Consider the following 21378-nt stretch of genomic DNA (forward strand, 5'->3'; position numbering starts at 1 on the left):
CCTGAGCCTCTCCCTTGACTTGACTGTTCAAGATTGAGGACTCTGATATAGAGCCACAGTTTTTAAAAAAAGACAGAGGACTCATTTTGCCTAGAAGCTTCTCTTCCTGAGGCAGGCACTTGCTCCAAGCAGACCATGGACAAAACACTGCAAACAGGCACCTTGATTAAGCAAGGAGTGTGGCCCAGCTGGGGAGCAACCTCTGAGTTTCCTTGTGTGGCCTGTTGTACTGAAGAGAGGGAGAGGGGGCTCAGCGGGGAGCCTGCTTGATGGAACCCACGCCTGGCTTCTGGGAGGAGGCTAGAGACAGCACTGTGCTACACAAGAGGCTTGATGCATAGCTGCAGAGAGCCAGAGGGCCCGGCTCTGCCACTGATCCAGTGGGTAGGGAGTGGCAGCGCCCAGCTGTGCTTGCACTACAGCCACTGTTAAGCAGTGCTTCTCAGACTTGGCATGCGCGAGAGTCAACTAGAGCCCTGGCTAACACACAGATGGCTGTGCCTCACCCCCAGAGCATCTGATTCAGCAGGTCTGGGGTGGGGACTGAGAATTAGCATTTTTCCCAACTTTCTAGGTGATGCTGATGCTGTTTCTAACCTCCTTGAGAATCAGAAGTCACAGATCAGTTTTGCAGGAAAATGTCTGCATAGAAGAATTTTAGGCTGGGCGCGGTGGCTCACACCTGTAATCCTAGCACTTTGGGAGGCTGAGGCAGGCAGATGATTTCCTGAGCTCAGGAGTTCGAGACCAGCCTGGGCAACACGGTAAAACCCCTCTCTACTAAAATACAAAAAATTAGCCGGACGTGGTGGCGTGTGCCTGTAGTCCCAGCTACTTGGGAGGCTGAGGCAGAAGAATCACTTGAACCCAGGAGGCGGAGGTTGCAGTGAGCCAAGATTGCGCCACTGCCCTCCAGTCTGGGCGACAGAGTGAGACTGTGTAAAAAAAAAACAAAAAACAAAACAAAAAACAGAATTTTACAGACAATTGCAGAAGGGTTCCCAGGGCACACCTGTAGCCTGGCCTTGGACCCTAGGGTAATAACAGCCAAGGCCATGTGAAGACACTATGCAGAGGAGATGCAAAGGGCAGTTAAGAGGATGCCTGGTTAGCTGTGTTTCAGGGAGAAGGAAGAGACTGCCAAGTGAACATGATGGAGAAATCACAGGGCCCAATGGGAGAGCATGACTTTGGGAGGCAGGATGCCTGGTCCTGGCTCAATCTTGACCACCAATGTCAGAACAGCCAGGCCTACGTGTTCATCTGTAAGGTGAAAGTGAGGAGCTGGTCGGGCGCGGTGGCTCATACCTGTAATCCCAGCACTTTCGGAGGCCGAGGTGGGCGGATCATCTGATGTCGGGAGTTCGAGACCAGCCTGACCAACATGGAGAAACCCCGTCTCTACTAAATACAAAAATTAGCCAGGCATGATGGTGGGTGCCTGTAATCCCAGCCACTTGGGAGGCTGAGGCAGGAGAATCACTTGAACCCGGGAGGCGGAGGTTGCAGTGAGCCGAGATTGCGCCACTGCACTCCAGCCTGGGCGACAGAGTGAGACTGCATCTCAAAAAAAAAAAAAAAAAAAAAAAGAAAGAAAGAAATTGAGCTATACCACCTTCCAGGCTCATTCTAGCTCCTAACTCCTGAGGTTTTAAGGCACTGCACAGTCACAAGACCTTGAGGTTTTTAAAACCTCAACTGTACCCCAATCAGAGCTGAGACATGCCAGCCTGGCTGGAAGTTACATCTAGAAACTGAATGTTGTAAATCAGCAGGTTTCAATGTCTGGCCATATCAGGCGGGGATTAGCATTATCGGGTGGGATTAACGATTTAGATACTCCTGAGGGAGACAGGCTCTGAAGCTGGAGGAAGGCAGAGGCTGTCCTGTGGTTGCTTGGAAGGCCTCTGTGTCCCAGTCCCCTGGGAGCCTGAGCTCGGGACACCTGGAGAGGAGGAGTGAGGCTGTGATCAGACCATCCCATTCCCTCCTTCTAGGCAGGCATGGAGATGAGGGGAGGCGTCACATCACCTTTCTCTGCAGAGCTGCAAACCCCCACGCTCTGACCTGCACTGTTACCTGGAACTGAGGGTCCCTTTCCAAAACAACACCTGCACAAAAGTTCTCCAGCCCATGATGTATATGGGGACCAGCAGCCACTGTTTGCTTTTGTCAAGGGCCAATGAGAGTTGTCACCCTTGGAGTGGGCAGGAATGGGTCAAAGGAACCATTTAGAGGGACAGTGTGTCAGACCTAGATGCTGGTCATCATGGTAAAAAAACAGTGGGCAGAGAAGCCAGAGTTCAGAAGGGCGTGGCTGCACAGGCCAGCCTGGGCTTCCGTGACTTTAAAGTGCAGCAGGAAGGACAAGTCGATCCCACATGCTTACGGGTACTTGAGTGCTGCATGCTTCTGCCGACTTGTTGGGGAGCTGGCAGGGATGGGGGAGTGGCCTGTTTTGAAGGTTCCAGTGAGATCAAGAATGTCCTAGAGGAACAGGGCAGAGAAAGATAGGTTGTGATTCAGGGGATCTGGCTGGTCCCCACAGAGGGGACAGAGTTTTTTGAGCAGGCCTTGAAGGGTATGGGAAATAGTCTTTCATACAGAGAGCTTCACAGCAAGCCAGCGTGCAGTCCTGCCCGCTCGGCCTGTGTTCTGGAAACCCCAGTCAGTTTGGAATGGGAAGTGCAGAGGGGCGGTAGGGGCTGGACCAGTAGAGGCATACATGGGGGCCTTGAATGCCCAACTGAGGAGATTGGGCTTCATGTTGGGTATAGCTGGGGCTGTGGAAGGTTTCAGAGGACTGGAGAAACCTGAGCTGATGTGGATTTAGGGGAGAGGATTGATGAGCCTGGTGGAAAGAATCCTAGCATCCCTGGAGTCAGGCAGACATGGCTGTGAATTCCAGGTCTGGCCAGTTGCAGTTGGGTGACTTAGGATAAACCATTTAATGGCCCAGAGCCTCAGTTTCCTCAGTTGTGAAAATAAGGAGAATAGAGCTTCCTTTGTGGCAAGGCTTCCCAGGGCAGGCCTGTTAATGCTTGGACTGATGATCCTTTGTTGTTGGGGCTGTCCTGTGCACCGCAGGATGTCGAGCAGCATCCTGGCCTCCACCCAGCCCCTCCAGCCCCTATGTTGTGACAACTGAAAGTGTCTCCAGACATTGCCAGTGTCTCCTTGAGGGGGACAGAATTACCCCTGGGTGAGAACTGATGCTTTCTGGGGTGGGTTGGGGGTTATACAACAGAACTAAAGCACCTGGTCCAGGGCTGGACACTGAGGGTCCTGAGCTGATAAGCACAGTCTCAGCACAGGGGAGTCCCATACACCAGCTCATTGTCATCGTCCAGCTGAAATCTGTGAGGACAGAACGAGGCACTGGCTGGAGACATCAAGGGGATGGGCTCCTCGGGGCTTGCTCACCGATAGGAGGAGGAGCACACAGGATCCTCTCTGGGTCTCACATCTGGGTGCCCGGAGGGGCGGAACTCTATTGGTGCCTGGAAGGGCGGAACTCTATCCCACAGGAGAGGTGCTGGTTTAGGATGAAGAGCGCAGGCCAGGCCTTCCTGAGCTCACGCTGCAGTGGTCATCAGGGTCCTGTTCAGAGCAGCAGGAGGTGTGTGCCCAAACCTCCAGGGAGGTCTCTCCAAGGAACCTGCCTGGGAGAGGCCGAAGCGCCTCTGTCTGTCCTTTGGCACCTATGTGTCCTGAAGCCAGAAGGCCAACCCACACAAGGCCATGCACAGGGCCTGGAGGAGAAAATCCAGTTAGAAGCAAATGAGGGCATAAAGGACAAGGAATGCATCCTGACGACCGAGCATCCATGGCGTCTGAGGGCATCATACAGGGAAGTCCTCCTGAAGAACCTCACGGGCACTAGAGCTGGCAGCGACGGATTTTCTTCCCTGGCCATTCTTGAGAGAACAGGTCAGCGCCCTACCACCCACAGGCAGTGAGGACCCAGGCTGCTGGAGCCGAGGACGAGCTCCCCAACTTCTGGTGGCCTCCTGAGGACATGTTGTGGGGTGGGTGCTGGCAGGCCTACCGTCCTTGGTTAGGTGAACCAGCTCAGCCCGACAGCCCTCAGAGAGAGGCAGGCATGTGCTTTGGGGAGCCGGGGGAGCAGGGTGAGCATGCTCATCTTTCCTGCTGTAGGAGATGGTCTTCAGGAGTGTGAGAGTTCTAGGTGCAGCTGCACGTATTTGCTAGGTGGCACATTTTGGTACCTAAAACATTTTCCCTAAGAAGTAACAAACCACCCGTCGAACACCCCCTCCCTCCCTCCCACAACTTCAAAAGAGGACCCAAAAAAAAAAAAAAAAAAAAAGAGAAACACCTGAGAGACCAAATAAGAGAAACACCTGAGAGACCAAACAGAGGCCTTACACCCTCACCCATCCCGTGCCCTGGAGGAGAGGACCCAATCCTGGATCTTCCACCGGGAGCGCCCGCTCTCAGGAGCGAGCTGGCGCGGCCGTGCAGGGGAGCGTGTGTCTGTGTGTGATGTGCCTTCATGCGTCACTCTATTTATGTTGTTCGCAGCCCAACGGTAGCGGCCAGGGCAAAGTCCCGGGGTCATTTTTGCTACCGCCGCCGCCTCCAGTGGCCAGACCTGTGCCCCTTCCTATGCCTGATTCCAAATCCACCAGCACTGCCCCAGACGGCGCCGCCTTGACTCCTCCATCACCTTGTAAGTGGACGATGAAACCGAAACCACAACGCCCAGCATCCCCGGCCAGTCCAAACAGTCTCCACTGCAAAAAGAAAAGCCTTCCCCCTCCCCACCACCAAAGCCCCCCAACCCAGAGCACCATGGACAAGAGCAGAGCCAAGCCCCCCAACCACAGCCTCCCTCCCGGGCCTCAGTCGCACCAGCCAGCACCCCACGAGCCCCCTGCCCGCTGCTCCCAGCCGGGGCCCCTGGCCCAGGCCCCTCTGGGGGGCGGGAGGGAGAGCACAGCTGGGGCGCGCAGGCCAGGGGTGCTGGCGGGGGTGGGAGGGGGCGGGGAGGCACAGCCATGCCATCTTCATGCCTGATTGCTGTTTTTTTTTTTTGTTTTTTGTTTTTGTTTTTTAATTTTTTTGTTGTTTCGTTGTTCCCCCCACACCAAGAAAATCAAATGTAACCACAAGGCGACGCCACCACCATCCCCTTTTTGCCTTGCCCCTCACCTCCATCCCTGGGCCCTCGGGCCTCAAAGACGCAGCAGGCCAGCCCCTGACCCCTTCCCCCTCAGTCTCACATTTGGTTTCTCGTTGTTCCTCTTTTTTTTTCCCCCTTCCATCCCTCTCCCCTCCCTTCTCCGCAATTCCTTTCCCAGGTTAGATGTTCTAAGGACGAGGGAGGGCTGTGGGCTTTGGCTTACTTCATCTCTCTCTCTGTCTCTCTCTCTTTTCTTTTCTTTTTTTTTCCTCTTAAACCAATGACAAATTTTGTCAAAGGGAAAAGAAGAAAAATCAGTCGAGAGGTCCCAGGTAGACCCGGCGTGAAGGACAGGAGGATGGGGCGGGTGCTGTCTGTGGGCCAGGGTGGGCAGCTCTGGGGGTGGGCAGGCCACAGGCCAGGGCAGTTCGGTGGCGGTGGGAGGGGTGGCCCATCTCACACTGCTCTCCGCTCGCTCTGTCTCTCCTCCTTTCTCGTGGTTTGAGTTCTTTTCCCCTCTCCATCCTCTTCATGCCATCTTCCCATCTGCATCCACCATAAGACATGAAGTCACAGTCATTGGAGGTGGGCAGGGTGGGGGATGGGAACTGGGCTACAGGGTTCGGGGGCCACTTCTGGAGAGAGGTGGGCAGAATCTGGTGAGCATGGAGTCCCTGGGTGTGTCTGGTGCAGGGCAGCGGGGGGCCTTCCAGGTAACCTGTGACACTCCTTGCCTCCTCTGGGGGCATCTTCCCTTCTGGGGGTGCAGGGCCTGTTCCCTCCGGCAGGGCTCCATCTGGACAACCTGAGAGGAACTCAGGGCTGTTGAGATCATTTTGTCCTTGGGCCCCAGGATGGCTGCTCCCAGGCGTCTGAGCCCTAGGGCTCTGCCAGGCTCTCCAGCCTCCTCCTCCTCTATTGCCTTGGTCCTGGAACCACAGGCCTGTTGGACCTGGTGCATCAGTCAGAGGAGGAGAATGCCATAGGCCTGAGCCTTGCCACCCCTGGGCCCAAGCCAGGCAGCCAGCGCCTAGGCCCTTCTCTGACCCTGCCCTACCTGGCTCAGCCCTCCATTGGGCACCCTTTGGGTTCCCCAAGCCTGCCTGCCTGGTCCTTGGGCTTGCCCAGGGTGGTAAGAGGTGTAGCATCTAGCTAGGCCACCCAGGTTGGAGAGGTAGCCTGGCTGGGAAGGCCTTCCCGAAGCAGGGTGGGGCCGGACTGCCAAAGCCTCCACCCTCCCCTGGCCCCCTCTCTTCAGTACCTGAGAGGGGCCAGTGGGAAAGCAGGGGTATCCACTGAGGGTACTTGGGGACCAGGGCTATCCCCAGCCCTGCCCAGTGCCTCACTAGCGGGTGGAACTGGGTCCAAGAGACTTTTGTCTCAGCCTCCAGGGCCTCTCCCTCATCCCAGCCGTGAAAAAGGATGCCTGGCTGAGACTGTGGCTTCTGAGTGGGGGTGTGTTGGGGGTGTAGTGTGTGTTCCTGGTCAGAGGATGAGGGTGTCCCTCTGTAGTGGGGGGCAGGCTCGGAGCCTGGCCTTCAGCTCAGATGCCCCTCTGGCCCGTCCTTCCCACTGCCAGCCTAAACTCGGGCAGCATGGTCTAACTCAGTCTCTCCCTCTCTCAGCAGCCCCGAGGGGCAGTGCCCAGATGGGCCCCAAGGCCTGACAGGGTCTCTCCCTCTCTCCCCTGCTCCCCACAGCATTCGCAACGACAGGCGCCTCCTCTGCCAACCGGTTTGTCAGCATCGGACCCCGGGACGGCAACTTTCTGAACATCCCACAGCAGTCTCAGGTAGGAGACCCTGCCCACCACCTGGATGCAGGGACCAGGGGAGCAGGCAGGGTTGGGGGGCATCTTGGTGTTAGGGAAGAGCCTGGAGTCCTTGGGGCTAACAGGGAGAGAGAAGTCTGAGGTGGGGCTGGAGGGCCCAGGCTTTTGCACGCCCAGCTGAGCCTGTCTCCCCAGGCAGCCCCCAGGCTCCCTGGCTAATCAGCTAATTGGATAATTAGCTCTGACAGCCCTGGCCCTGGGGAAGGAGGCCAAGGACCCAAGTCTAGAGGCCCTCTGGGCCAGGCCTGGTAGAAGCAAAGATGGAAGCCTGAGGCCCATCGGGAGAATAGTCTGCCTCACTGCTTTCACCTCCCCCGACTGGAAGCCCTGGCCCCTAGCCCTCCCCTTTCCCCTGGCTTTGGGTGGGCTGGGTGACGGGTGGAGGAGGGACAGAGGGCCTGGTGGGCTGCGTGCCCAGAACTGGCACTGAGGGCAGGGCAGGGCAGGCCACCGCCCTAGGGGCCCCTCACCCAAGTCTCCAGGAGTCCTGTTAGAGAGAAGGCCAGCATGCTGGAGACCTCATCCTTGCTCCTATCCCCTGCTGACACCACCCTTAGTTCTCACCAGGAGACAGATCCCTGTCACAAACAGGAGATAAGACTACTCTTAGCCCTCCAGGTGGAGACCCCAGAGGCCAGTGCCCACAGAGCCCAGTGCCCTTGGGGACACAGGGAAGACCCATCTCAGGAGGAGGACAGAGGCAGCTTTAGGGGGCCTGAGGCTTTTACAGCCCAGGGTTTTGAAAAACATGCAAAGATCTTTCTTTTGCACATTTTACCAAAACACCTCCTTGGAGGTGTCCTCAGCCCTGGGAAATCCACCTCTCTCAAGAGCCCCTGGGGCCACCTCTCATCTCCTGCTCTGCCTCTGCTCTGGGGCCTGAGTTCAGAGAAAGTTGGTGGATGGAAGTTTTGTGTGTGGTTTGAGATTGTTTTTTTTTTTTTTTCTTTTCCTTTCCTTCTCTCAAAAAAAAAAAAAAAAAAAAAAGCCAAAAAACTTTTGTCAAACTTCAAACTTCAGAGCTCCCTAGTGGCAAGGAGGGGAGGGGAAGAGAACTTCAGCCCCCTCCAGCTTCCCACCCCCTTTCCCCAGAGTCACGTCTGACCCGTCTGGTTTCCAGGAGCAACCAGACATGATGTAACACCCAGATGAACTTGAACTTGGGGGTGTTGAGAAGAAAAACAATGGCTCCGAGCAGGGGCTGGAGCCAGCCCCCTCTGCTCTGTGCCAGGGAGGCCGAGAGAGCCCTGCTGGCAGAGGCGGGAGGGGGTGCGAGAGGAAGGGACAGCAGGCGGGCCTCCCCTCCTGGCTCTGGGCTGGCACCAGGCTGCAGAGTTCCATCGCTCCCTCCCTCCTGCCGCCTGCCTGGGCTGCTCACAGCTCTGCGGTCGTGCGCTCCGGGGACCACTGCCACGAGCTCTCCCTGCTAACCCTGTTTCCGCTGCCTCCTTTACTTTCTTTGCTCACTTTGCTTGGACATTTGGGGGCCAAGTCAGAGTTTAGGGAAAGTTTGTCTCCCCCCATGTTCCCTGTGTCTTAGGCTCCAGCAGGTAGGAGGAAGGAGTCCCAGCGGGGGTCCAGGGCCCCTGAGCAGGCAGGTGTGTCTGGGAGTGGTTGGGGGAGCTGGAGCTGGACAAGCGGAGCTGGAGCCCTCGGGCCTGGGGGCAGGCAGGCGGCTGCAACGGGCAGGCGCAGGGGGTACAGCCGGGGGTGGTTTCCACAGTAACCAGTGACTTTAGCTGATCTCTGGAGCACCAGATGGAGAGAGAACAATAGAATGAGGGAAGAAAAGAGAATTTTAGCAATTTTGTCATTCCCTGGGCAGCGCTTTTTACTTAGTTTTAATCAATTTTGGACCTGGCTCAGGAAGTAGGGAGGGGTGAGCAGAGAAAGCCACTCTGTGCTTGGCAGCAGATCCCCCATTTCTGGGACCTGTGGGGAGGTGCCGGGGAGCCCCCTTGGGGCAGCCTTTGTCCCTAACTCCAGACCTGGAACCAGAGTCTTCCTTCCCTGAGGAGGACCCCCCAGTCTGAGCATTGGCAGTTGTCCCCCACTGTACAGCTCAGGAGACCCTAAAGGGGCCAGTGTGAGGCCCTGGCATGATCTGCCAGGAGCAGATAGGGCAGGTGGGGCCCTCCCTGTCCTATTGTCCACAAGCCTCATTTGCCTGGTGAGGAGAGGGGTGGGCTCACCACCAGAGCCAGCCTCCCCCTCAACCTCGGGGCAATGGCACAGGGTTCCTGTATAGTCTGCCCTTGGGAAGGGGGTCCCAGGGAACAGGCCCAAGCCTGTGGCAGGTGGGGGTCACCCAGCCCAGGCGGTTCCCACCCCCGGGCCTGGGCCAGAAGCCCAGGAGCTGGCTGCTGGCCGGTTCTCCCCCACCCACTCCGGGGATGCCTCAGGCCTGGGTTTCCGCCTTAGCCTCGCCAGGCCCCAATGAGCCTCTGTTTGGCCTGTAGTCAATTGACCGGTTGGACTTGGGGCAGGTGCTTGAGGAGCCCCACTGAGGGAGGGCACGTCTCTTGTGCGTACTGTCCAGCACATACAGGAAATTTAGCATTTCTGCCCGCCCAGCAGCGCCTGCTCATTGTGGCAATCCCAAACCCCCACATTGCCAGATGCTCTTGATCTGCACTGTCCATTGTGGTAGCCACGGGCCACGTGTGGCTGTTTACATTTAAATTAACTTATTAACTAAAGAAAAATTTAGTTCCTCAGTTACAGTAGCCACATTTCAAGTGCTTAGAAACCACTTGTGGCTAGTGGCTACTGCAATGGAAATGAGAACACTTCCATTGTCACAGAAAGTGCTAGATGATCTCCAAGGCCCTTTCTGAAACTCAGTGTCCCTGTCCTCAGTCCCAAACCAGAGCCTGAGAGCAGGTCTGGCCTGCAGGCAGAATGTTTGACCAAAGCAATGTTTTAAATATTGGAAATTTTCACACGAAATTCTGTTTGGGCTTCTGGCTTCTTTTGAAAAGTTGGCAGATGAGCTGCCCTGGGCCCTCACCCTGACCCTAGGCAGGGCATAGGCATTCTGGCCACCACAGACCCTGCTTCCTCGTGCTCGCAGCACAGGCAGCAGTTAGGAGCACAGCCTGCACTGCCCTTTACATTGAAACCCTGGCTCTGTTGCCTGAGGGCTATGTGGCCTTAGGCAGGTCACGCACCCACTCTGTGCCTAGCTTCCTTGTGGGGTCAGGGCAGGGGTGGGAGTGAACCAGGACCTGGTATGCGCTCTGTAGTTGGCTCTGCCTGGCCCCTGCAGACCAGAGTCTGTGACAGCCTGGGAGAGGCCCCAAGATGCATTTTCAGGGACCCTCATTTTGCCCCAACAGTACTACCAGGTGCACCCAGGCCCAGCAGACCACAGTAGACCCTGACCCACCACTTTGCCAGGAGGTGGGGCTGGAGCCTTGGATGGAGGGCATAGCCAAGCAGCCCAGACCCTTGGGGTCCGCCCTGGGTGTGCTCTGAGCTGAGCCACCAGACACAGGCAGACAAGGTCCTGTCTGTGGGAAGGCAGCGCCCCCTGCTGGCGATGTGAAGGAAGTGACGCTCACCCCAGGGAGCCTCAGGTCCTTCCTCAGTGTCTATCTAGTGCCCTGAGGGTAGAGGATCCAGCACCGTGAGCTACATGGCCCCTCCCCCAGGCCTGGCGCTACTAGGGACTGAAGCCATGTGGTTCCTCTGCCCCCAGCCTTTCAGCCTGTGGGACCTTGGCTGGGGTGTATAGATGGGAATTTCTGCTTTTAATCCAAAGAGACAGAAAGAAAACTCAGCAAGAAGCTGGGCCACCCCCAACCCATTCCTAAAACCCCTCTGGGTACAAAAGCCCCAGCCTGGCATCTTCCCCACCCTCCAGGACCCACACAAAAACCTAAACAATTGGAAACATGGCCAGATCTCAGGCCTGTGCCAGCGCCAGCCATGGGGGTCCCACCCGCTGGGCACAGTGCCCACGGGAAGGCCAGCTGGACTCTAGCACTAGGGGCAGAGTCTCTGAGGGGGCGGGGTTCTCGCAGGAGGGAGGGAGAGAATGGGGAATGCCCTTTCTTCTCCATGGGAACAAGGTGGGTGGTGGCTGTCCGGCACCCTGGCTCTTTGGGAGCTGGACCCTTGAGGGGCCAGGTCACTGGGCCAGGTAGGAGTGAGATGGGACCTGCCCCAGCTGTTCTCAGTATCGCCTCTTTTTCATCCTGTTTCAGTCCTGGTTCCTCTGATAAGATCGACAAAAGAAACAACAAAATGAGAAGAAGAGGTTCCTCGAAAGGGGGGAGAAGAAATTTTGAGAATGGAAAAATCCCTCAGCCCAGCCCAGCCCCACCGAAAAGCAAAAATTACACGTCGTCAGCCACTCAGCCCTTCTCTCCTCCAGCCCGGGGACCCCCGTGGGCCCCAGAAGCAGCCCAGTTCTCAGAGAGCCCTTGGAAGGGGTCTTGGTGGAGCTGTGCACCAGCAGCCAAGCAGAAAGAAACACGCGACATGGACTCTGTCAAGCAGAGGACAGAAAGCAAGAAAGGATGCAGAACTGCCTTCCTCCCCCCGACCCCACCCCAGCCTTCTGGGGAAGGAACAAAGTCCCCAAACAAAGCAACCAGCACAGTTCTGAAGGGGCCTGGCCTCCACCCTCACCCCTTTCTAGGGGAACCCCACCCTCCACACAGCCGGAGCTGCCCTAGGGAGCCTGGAGGACCAGCTTGTAAAGATGATGGGGTTTAGATCCCTCAGGCTCTCCCCTCCAGACTCCGCCCTTCCCTCTCTCCCTCCCTCCCTCCCTGCCAAGGCTCCAGCTTCTTCCCCCAGCTGCTCCCGACCAGGAGGGGGAGAGCGGCCTCCACTTACCCCACCCCACCCTCGGGCTAAAAGCCCTCAGGCAGGCAGGGGGTGACCCCTGGAGCTAGTTGCGAGTCCCAGAATGGAGGGTGTTCTGTCACCCCACCCTGAGCCGCAAGAGCAGTTCCTGGGGCCCTGGACCCCTCTGTACAGTCCGTAGGAAAAAGTCGGAATGCTCTCGACGGCCTCGTCCCAGCCTGGGACAGGCCCCCTTTCCCCTCTCTCTGCAGGCCAGGAGGGCCTCCTTCCTGCCACGAGGGAGGGGAGTCGGGCCCCAGGTCGCCCCCGCCCCCAGCCCTGCATGCAGGTGCCCTCGCTCCGCCCCATCAGTTCCTGCCCCTGCCCCTCATGCAGACTGCCCTGCTGGGGCCGGGCTGGAGGGTGGAGCAGAAAGGGGACCCCGGAGCCGAGCGAGGAGGACCAGGCAGCCGCCGCTGCCGCGCTAAGCCACCACCTGCGCTTAGGTAGGCGTCTTGCTCGCCGACTTTCAGTTCCTTGGGAGGGTGTTGGGTGTCGTCCTTTTCAAAAGTGTTTTGGAGCTTTCTGTGCCCCCGACTTTCTCCCGCCCCCCCCCCCCACGTGGCCACTTTTCTCTGGATTTTAGCTGTAATGTCTTTACTCTTTATTTAGGGGTGGGGCATTCATTGTTTGGGTCTTTTGCTGTTGGAATGGGAACTCCTCCATTTGAGCAACTTGGGAACAATTTGGTAACACACCACAGGAAGTAGCTCTCCCCCCCCCAGCCCCCTCCTCCCTCAAGGGAGGGTTGGGGGGCCTGTCCAGAGGGTCTTCAGAAGCCCCCCTGGGAGGGAGGGGAGGATGAGCACGCCCAGCTCCCCTCCAGGGTGTGACTTGGCCCCTCTGGCTTGTCTTTCTGTGCCTTACTCCTCCTCCTGCATCTCCCGTCCCTGGCCCCTTCTCGAGTCCTTGTGCCTCTCTCTCTTTCTCTTTCTTAATTGTATGAAAACACAAAGCACAGGTCAGGATCCTCTGAGAGAAAATCAACATTGCACCACGTAGGGGTGGGCTATGGGCTGTATTTATTGTGAATCTAGTTTGTGAGGCTGTGGCCCCGAGCTGGCGGAGGGAGGGAAGAGGAGGGAGTGACTGGGGAGGGGAGGAGGTCAGCGACCTGGGGCCGAAGGGGCAGGCGAGCGGTGCCTGCTACCCAGCTGGAAGCCACAAGGTGGCTGGCCCCAGGGGCGGCTTTTGTTGGAAGTTGAGTGAAGCCCTCCCCCTGTCCTCAGCGTGCAGCCCTAGAGAACCCCAGGGCTGAAGGGCAGTGGGTCCTGCGGGAGTCTCCCGGGGCGTGGGGAGTAAGGCCTCGGGGGTGGGGGGCCGGGTGGGCCGGGCGTGACGCGCGGTCAAAGTGCAATGATTTTTCAGTTCGGTTGGCTAAACAGGGTCAGAGCTGAGAGCGAAGCAGAAGGGGCTCCCTGTCCGGCTGCACGTGCCCTTTTCCTCGACGATAGTCGAGGGCTCGGGCTCTGTGGGACTGTGGGAGCTAGGATCTGCGGGGCACCTGCCCGGGCGAGGTCGGAAGCTGCAGGCCAGCTGGGCCCGGGCCGGAGCGTGCCCGGCGGGGCTGCCCGGGCGGGCAGGGGGTGGGGGCTGCTCCTTTCCCAAGTGGTGTTGTGAGGGGCAATGAGGGCAACAGGAGATGTGGGGACGTGTTAGGAGAGAAAAAAAAAAAAACAAAAATATATATGGGGGAAATTAACTTTTTTTTTTCATTGAACCAAGTGCAATGCATCAGAGAGTTTTCCTATCTTTGTATGTTAAGAGATTAAGAAAAAAAAATTCTATTTTTGTTGTAATGTCCTCGCGGCTCTGGGGACGCTAAAAGAACCGGGCCTGCCCCGCCCTGCGCGGGGATAACGAAAGCTGAGTGTTTTTCCCTTTTTTTTTTTTTTTTGTTCGTTTTTAGTTTTTTTTTTTTTTTTTTTTTTTTAAGTCGTTTTCCTGCGTTGACGAGGATGATCTGGGGTTTTTATTTGTTTCGTCGTTCGTTCTGTTTCGGTGGGAGGGCTGAAGGAAACGTTCACATTTTAGAGTTTAAAAAAAACACCTCGACATTTAAAAAATCAACCAACACAAGATCAAAAAGGAAAAGGACGAGAGAAAAATTATTTTTAAGATAATTAAACATAAAACCCTGGTGCTTCTTACATTATAAAGTACGTTTTAAAGAACCCACAAACTATTATACATAAGTTTATGAATCAATTAAATATCCTGCACTTGTTAGGAATACGCATATCCCTTCTTTGTTGAGTTTAACGGAACGGGACAGCGGCGTGCCCCCGGCGGCTGGACTGCTCCGGCCGCGGGTCTCCCCGGGCGCCCCTCCCTGGGGCCCAGCACCCCCTCCTCGCCCCATCCCCGTCCGGGTACGGGGGCGCGGCAGGGGTCCCCGGCCCCTCCCCCGCAGAGGTCAATGCCAACGAACAAACGTCCCCTCCCTCCCTCCCTCTCCGCCCCGAGCGCCCTTCTTTGAGCCAGACGCCAACTTGACCCTCACCAGCATTATCAGGAGCGCGCTCAGCAAGTTGGTAGTTTCCTCCCCCCTTTCCCGGCGCCCCTCCCGCCCCCATTCAACATCTCTCATCCTATCCCCGACCCCCTCCGGGGAACACCGGGAAGGCTCGACGCTCCAGGACAGGACCAGCCACGCTGACAGGTCGATTTGCCCAGGCCCGCGTCCGCACGCACGCACGCACACGGCCCCGCACACAGCCCCGCCCCACCCCGCAACCAGCCCTGTCGACTGCCTTACACACCCGCCCCCGCGCTGGCCGGCCGACCTAGTGCCTTGTTCTCACCCCCGTGCTGGCGGAGCGGACGCCGCGCTCTGGGTCCCAGAGGGGCCGGGTGGCTCAGACGACCCACCACTCCCCCACCCCGACCGTGCTGAACAGACCCCCCCACACGAGAGAAAATAAAGGAGCAATAAAGTCACGAGAACTTTCGTCCCCCAATCGAGAGCCCGAGGGGCACCCCAGCCCCGCCTCTGCTCCCCCCCACCCCACCCACCCTCGGGGCGCCCCCCTCCCCCCGCAAGCCAGCCTGGGCCAGCCCCGCTTCGGCCCCTCCCGGGAGATCCGTGCGCCCGACCAGCACCAGCATCGCGGACCGCAAAGGCCGCCCGTCCCGTCAAACAAGTTTCTTCTTAGGCTAAGAAACGCAGTATATACGAGTATCTCTATATATAGTACTAATGGATTTGGTGTGCTTCCCCCTTAGCGTCCCCCTCCCTCTGCTCCTCCTACTTCAGCCTGGTCTCCCCCTCTTTTCTGCCCTCCACCCCCGTCTCTGCACTGAGATACATAAGAAACAAGGGTAGTTTACTGTCTGTTTTGTTTTCTGGGTTTTCAGTGTCCTAGCGGAATGCAAGTAGGCAGCCAGCCCGTCTGTTCCCTCTCCGCCCCGCCCCGCCCCGCCCCCGTCACTGCGCTTCTGTTATACCATCTTTGCCTGACTCTCTCCGGCTTCTCCATTGAATGGCTAATGTGTATGTGAAATAAAGAAATAAAGAAAAACAAACGCAAGAGCGCCTGACCCTTCGCTAACGCGACCGTGCGGGACTGGGTCGGGGTCCGTAGGGTGCGTCCCCGACTTGGATTCTGCGCCTCTCTCCAAGCGCCGGGAGCGCAGCAGACGCCGTCGACGAGCGTCTGCCCCTGGGTCTCCGGGAGGGGCCGACGGTGAGAAAAGCGAAGCCTCCTCAGCCCCTCCTGGCCTCCCCTCGCGACCCCAGCCCGGAAAAAATGAGGCACCACTTGGGTCCTGTGACTGCTCTGCCATGTTGGTTTGCCGACCTCGCCCCTGGGAAGGGGACCTGGGCAAGGCCACTTCCAGAGGGTGGTGGGTGATTTTTTTAAGGGTCTGCGGGTCCCTTGGGGGTCGATGATCACCCTTCCGGACCCCCGAGACCTTGCCCCTGACGTCTTCACTGGTCCTTCGTCGGGGGAGTTCGCTCCCGAACATGCGCAGCACGTCCACTGCCCTTTTTCCTCGACGGCCCTGGGCCGAGTCCCTGGTGCCCTCCGGCTCAGAGGTGCTGCCGCGTGCGGTCACCGCACCTCTGGGCTTAAAGCGGTTTGCTCCATCTTGATGGGCCGGGCCGCTCCACCGGGGCTGCAGTCGGGGTCGGCCGGGGGCGCGGGCTGCGAGCGCGCTGCCGCCTCGGCCCTGCGTCCGGATCCCCGGCGGGCGCCGTCGTCTGGGACCCGGTGCACCGGCCGTTTGCGGGGCCCGGGAGGGGTGGGGCCTGCGGCCAGAGCAGCGGCTTGGTCGCGCAGCAGCCGCACCAGGAAGCCGATGTACTTCATGGCTAGGCGGAGCACCTCGTTCTTGCTCAGCTTCCGGTCGGGCGGGTGCGTCGGCAGCAGCTTCCTCAACTCAGCGAAAGCGCCGTTAACGTTCTGCTGCCGCCAGCGCTCCCGGCTGTTGGTGAACACGCGCCGGGCCACCTTCTGGGGCTGGTGCCCTGTGGACAAGGAGGGCCGGGTTGGTGCCATGGCCCAAAGGGCGGCCCCTCCTGCCCTCCCGCTAGGCACGCAGCACCCTCGTGGGAACTTAAACCCAGGCCATGGGCTGGGGCTTTCTCCACCCAAGGGGTCCACGGGTAGCCCTCCCCACCCCTCCCAAGAGCCACCCAGACAAGAATCATCACAGGCCCGGCCTACGGACAAGGGCCTGCTGTATCTGTGACTATGGGCACCTTTATGTCAATGACGGAGAATCGCTAAAGAAAGATTTCCTTGTGTTTGGTCTGGGAAGCTGTCCCTGGGGCCCTCATTCTGATTGTGCCCAAGTACGGCTGGCTGGGTGTGCTCATGGGTCTGAGAGATCCTCTCATTATGACTGTCTGTGTCCTGTGTCTTGTATGACTGTGTGAGACTCTTGTTATGTCTCATGGCTGTGGTTATGTGTGATGTTGCCATGTGGCTGTTTCACGAGTGGCTGTGGTTGTGTGGCTGACTCTTGTGTGGCCATGGTCCTAAGTGGCTGTGGTCCTGTGGCTGTCTTGTGTGTGGCTGTGGTCCTGTGGCTGTCTTGTGTGTGGCTGTGGTCTTGTGGCTGTCTTTTGCGTGGCTGCACATGCCAGTGGAGCTGTGATTTTGTGGCTCCCATGCCCTGGTGTGGCATGCTCTGTTTTGCCGTGACTGCGGCTACAAGGCTTGGCCTGTTGGGTGGCAGTGGTTGTGTGGGGCTGGCTATGGGACTGCGGTTTTGCACATGGGTAGAACCTGTGTGGGCTGTTCTCCTCTGTGTGTGCTGGAAGCACGTCTCCCCGAGGTGGAGTAGAGGACAGACATGAGCCCCACACAGAGACGGCCAGGCCTTCTGTGCACCCACAAGTGCACATACAGGCATACAAACCCACAAGGCACACAAACCCACACTCACCTTCAGCCAGGTCCAGCTCACAGTGGCTTGGTCTCCGCTTCAGCCGGCTGCTAGGGAAGATGCTAAAAGGTCCTGCTGGCCCAATGTAGACACTGTAAGGGGTCGTGGGTCACTAATGCCTTGTGGGCAAGGACCCTGGTCCCCAATCCCCACTCCCCCCCACCCCAGATCCCCACTGACCTGTTGAGGAAGGGGTGAGGGTGGTAGTGTAGGGCCAAAGTGGGTGGGGCAGTTCCCAGGGTGGAGAGTTGCAGCAGCGGGGGCCGCAGAGTGCCCAGCTCTGTGGTGGGCATGGCTGCCCCTGGGGGCCTGCTGTGGCCCAGGCTGATCACTGGTACACCAGGTGGCAGCCTGGGGGGTGAGGAGCCTCCTCGGTGGCCCACCTCCTCTACCTGCGGGGGCCCAGGCGAGGCAGGCTTAGGGGGTGGGGCAGGCGCTGGGCTGGGGGCACACACCATCTCTGCCTTCTCAGTCATGGTGGGGCCCACCTCTGCCTGTGCCTGAGGCGGGCACATGGACCCCGACGTGGGGGTACTCACCTGTGGGAAAGAAGGCAGCCACTGGGGAGGAGGACTAGGTGCCCCGCTCCCACCTGCTTAGCTCAAGAAACCCCTCAAATGGGAAGGAGGGAGGGGGAGGGGGAAAGGAGGAGGGGAGGAGTTTCAGTAGGCAAAGGCAGATGGCGGGGGCAGGCCCAGAAACTTCCAGGACACGGGAGTGGGTCCTACGTTAGAGTAGGAGGCGCCCCCCTAGGTGCTAGGCAGCGCACTGTCTCTGAGCTCTTTGTGACCCAGGAGGGGTGCTGTTGCCCAGCCTCTGAGCAAATATTCCTTCTTCCAGAATTCCCTCACCTCTGCAGCCTGGAGAGGGAACAAGACAGGGAGCCCCTAACTGATCCTGGGATCCCCAGAAACCCCAAGATTAACCCTGTTATCCTCAGATCTAAAGATCCAATCCAGAGACTCCTCATTGACTCACTGATGCCATGTGAGCTTGGAATCCCTCCAAGATGGACTCTGACCCTTCACGGATGGCCCCCAGCCCCCACCCAGGCTGACCCTCTGCACCTCAGGAATGACCCTGCGGTTCTTCCCATTGCTGTCCCTGAAAATGCTTCATAATTGCTTGAGTGAACCCCACTCCCACTGCAAACGTCCCCCATAGCAACCCTGTGACCCAACTACTGACACTATGACCTCAAATGCTGACCCTAGACCCCTAAACACTGACCCCACTGCCCAGTCCAGTCCAGTCATGCCCCAACCCTCCCTCTGGCTTGGAAGCCCCCATCCTCATCAGCATCCACATTTTTAAAAATGTGTTTTTTTTTTTTAGAGACAGGGTCTCCCTCTGTTGCCCAGGCTGGAGTACAGTGGTGCAATCATAGCTCACTGCAGCCTCAAATTCCTGGGCTTGAGCCATCCTCCTGTCTCAGCCTCCTGAGTAGCTGAGAGTACCGGCATGTGCCACCATGCCCGCCTAATTAAAAAAAAAAAAAAAAATTTTTTTTTTTGTAGAGGCAGGTTCTCACTCTGTTGTCCAGGGTGGTCTGGAACTCCTGGGCTCAAGTGATCCTCCTGCCTTAGCCTCCCAAACTGCTGGGATTACAGGCATGCACCACCATGCCCCGCCATCATCCACACTTTTGCATACTGTTTTGACATCCCTGTTTGCTCTTGGTTCCAGAGTCCAGGATGTCCCAGCAAGGTGTGAGACTACTGTTGGCCCCTCTGCCCTGTCTTCCTCAGCTAGGCCCTGGGGAAGCAGGCCTGGCCCCTCACTAGTGGGTCCCTGCTGATGGATGAATGAATGAATGAATGAATGAACAAAGGAATGCAGGCTGGGTCCCAGGCCCAGAATCCTCCACCTTTAGGCCCGCTCCCCTCTTACCCCAGCACTGTTCCTGCAGCCTGGTGAGTGCCCTCGCTCTGTCCCGTCAGGGCTGGCAGTCTGGGCCAGGGTGTGGTTTCCAGCGTCAGGCCAGGCTCTGCTGTCTCGCTAGGGTCCGGCCTCAATGTTTCAGGCCCCGGCGTTGGGCCGCGCCTCCTCGTGGGCCTCGGAGGGCCAGGATAGCCGAGGTCTCCGCGTAGGTCCCCCCCAGGGAAAGTGAGCGGCTCCCGGGCCGGCCCGCCTTCTCCCCGCCCCCGGCGGCCCGGTTTCCTCCCTCTCACCCCTGGCGGCACAGCGGCCGGAGGATGCTGGCCCAGTGCAGATAAGGGACAGGCTGCCTGGCCGCGCCTGATAAGGAGCCTGGCTGACCCCGGAGGAAACCAGCGGGCGGGGACCTAGCAGCGCGGGCCTCCCGGCCCCGCCCCCAGCCGGCGCTGGCAGGACTCGGTCCGCCACCCCTCAGGGCTTCGCCTTCCGCTCCCCCAGGCACTGTAGGGACCCCGGGCCTCTGGGGACCCGGGCCCCAGGGCAGCCGGGGAGGAAGGTGCCTGGATGCACGCAGGAGGTAAACTGAGGCAGGGAAGCTGCCTCCTATGTCCGAGTCTGCCCTTTGGCTTTGAACACTCCCTGCCCGAGTGTCTATGCTGATGGGGGTGAGGGAGAGCCCTTTCCGGCCCGTTGGGGCCGCGTGACCCTGGGCCCCCACCTCCTCTCCTCACCCAGCCTGGTTCCTCTTTTTACAGAGGCCCTTCCCTCCTCTCCACCACCCCTACCCGGGAGTGGGGCACCCAAAGGGGAACAGTTCTAACAGTCTGGCCTTGGGTGTCCAGCCTGGGCAGGTGTCCCAAGCCCTCAGCACGGTATCCACACATTTCCAAGCCCAGGAGGGTGAGAGGAAGCGCCATGGCTGTTGGGGGTGGGGTGGGGAAGTTGGATTTCCTAGGGTGCTGGGGCTGGTGTGACCTTCCAGTAGATGCCCAACAGGTCCCCACAATTCTAGGCCTCTTGGCTACAGGATCACATAACTCCAACTTGGTGGTCCGTGGCCCTCACCCCACAGCACCCGGCCCCTTCATGGGGGGCAGGTATCCTGGCTTGGTGGTAATAAACCTCAAGACCCTGCTGGAGCCTCCCACAGGGAGAGGCCCTGGGCACAGCCAGGCAGCAGCAGCTACCGGACTGCCGCCCACTTGTGATACTCATGCTTTGGCCCATGTGTGTATCTGGGCAACTGCAAGAGCCCCTAGGCAGGCACCCAGCTCCAGGACTACCACCACTCCCCCAGGAATGGTGTGGAGCCCAGGACCCCACGATCAACACCTACATTGCTTTCCTCCAAAGAAGCAGGAACTAAAGTTTTATGCAGTAAAGGCCAGGCGTGGTGGCTCATGCCTGTCATCCCAGCACTTTGGGAGGCTGAGGGTGGCGCATTGCTTGGGCTCATGAGTTTGAGACCAGCCTGGGAAACATGGCGAAACCGCATCTCTACAAAAAATACAAAAATTAGCTGGTTGTGGTAGTGCATGCCTGTAGTCCCTGCTTCTCTGGAGGCTGAGGTGGGAGGATGGCCTGAGCCTGGGAGGTGGAGGCTGCAGTGAGCCAATATTGCGCCACTGCACTCCAGCCTGGGCCATACACCTAGACCTTGCCTCAAAAAAAAAAAAAAAAAAAAGTTTAAGCCCTGACTCTGATATCCCTACAAGGAGGGTCCTAAGATTAGCCTCATTACAGATGGGGATGAAGGGAGCAGGAGCCAGAGAGGGGATCCTGCCCCAGGACTCTTCGTTAACGTTACTAAACCCCACTCTGGAGGGCAGGGAGGGGTACAGCTCCCCCTCACTGGGTGTCTGGGCAGCAGCCTGTGAGGTCCCTCTTTGTGTGCACGCCCCCTCGGGCCTCAGGGCAGGAAGCACCTGGTCTGGAGCGGATGCACAGGGCGCCTGGTTCCGGTCCAGCTTCCGCCACTGCGGCCCCTGGAGAGCTGGGCCAAAGAAACCAGGCGGCGAGGAGGCAGTGGTGCGAGGACACGTGGGGGCTACCGAGCAGGAGCGCCCCGCTATGCGCAAGCCCGTGGCCTGGAGCGCGCTGAAGGTGGGAGGGGGAAGAGGGGCAGAACCCCCGCGGGAGCGAGCGCACAGCTGCCGCCCCGTGGCCGCTTCGGGAATCGCAGGCTCCGGCTCTGGGGTGGCTCAGTGACCCTCGCTGCAGAGGGGCCGACCACTGTGCAGGTCGTCAGCTCCTACCTCCCATACAGACTCAACAC

At 58.6% G+C, this 21378-nt stretch overlaps 2 protein-coding genes across 15 annotated transcripts in view; one reads left to right on the top strand and one right to left on the bottom strand.

The window, feature by feature from the left end:
- Window positions 1–15361, top strand: part of NFIX (nuclear factor I X) — a 113552-nt gene extending 98191 nt beyond the window's left edge. For 8 of the 11 annotated variants that reach the window (XM_054539846.2, XM_054539845.2, XM_054539849.2 and 5 more), the window contains 3 exons: window positions 4546–4693; window positions 6847–6938; window positions 11186–15361. In XM_054539846.2, the coding sequence (XP_054395821.1) occupies window positions 4546–4693; window positions 6847–6938; window positions 11186–11200 (255 nt within the window). In that variant the 3' untranslated portion in view covers window positions 11201–15361. Of the gene's footprint in view, window positions 1–4545; window positions 4694–6771; window positions 6940–11185 lie in introns of those variants that run through there. The other 3 variants (XM_063719995.1, XM_054539843.2, XM_063719993.1) reach the window with 3 other exon arrangements.
- Window positions 15362–15597: 236 nt separating this feature from the next.
- Window positions 15598–20762, bottom strand: LYL1 (LYL1 basic helix-loop-helix family member). Of its 4 annotated transcripts, none has more exons than XM_002828752.4 (4): window positions 19116–20762; window positions 17406–17764; window positions 17226–17317; window positions 15598–16302 (listed from the first exon to the last, which is right to left on the bottom strand). In XM_002828752.4, the coding sequence occupies exons 2-4, from the start codon at window positions 17738–17740 to the stop codon at window positions 15887–15889; spliced, it is 843 nt and encodes a 280-aa protein (XP_002828798.1). In that variant the 5' UTR covers window positions 17741–17764; window positions 19116–20762; the 3' UTR covers window positions 15598–15886. The 4 variants fall into 4 exon arrangements, with proteins under 4 accessions (XP_002828798.1, XP_054395832.1, XP_054395835.1 ...); XM_054539857.2 differs by lacking the exon at window positions 19116–20762 and adding an exon at window positions 18204–18357; XM_054539860.2 differs by lacking the exon at window positions 19116–20762 and adding an exon at window positions 18204–18337 and having other exon boundaries at window positions 17406–17617.
- Window positions 20763–21378: the final 616 nt, after the last annotated feature.

This window comes from Pongo abelii, chromosome 20 (assembly GCF_028885655.2).
Source record: "Pongo abelii isolate AG06213 chromosome 20, NHGRI_mPonAbe1-v2.0_pri, whole genome shotgun sequence".
In the NCBI taxonomy this organism is placed as follows: domain Eukaryota; kingdom Metazoa; phylum Chordata; class Mammalia; order Primates; family Hominidae; genus Pongo; species Pongo abelii.

What these genes read in the sequence shown, in the direction of transcription:
- LYL1 (XM_054539857.2), bottom strand. An exon ending in CCTCACCCCTTCCTCAACAG is followed by an intron (nt 17,318 to 17,405) that starts GTCAGTGGGGAT and finishes GACCCCTTACAG; the next exon opens with TGTCTACATTGGGCCAGCAG. An exon ending in TGAGCTGGACCTGGCTGAAG is followed by an intron (nt 16,303 to 17,225) that starts GTGAGTGTGGGT and finishes CCTTGTCCACAG; the next exon opens with GGCACCAGCCCCAGAAGGTG.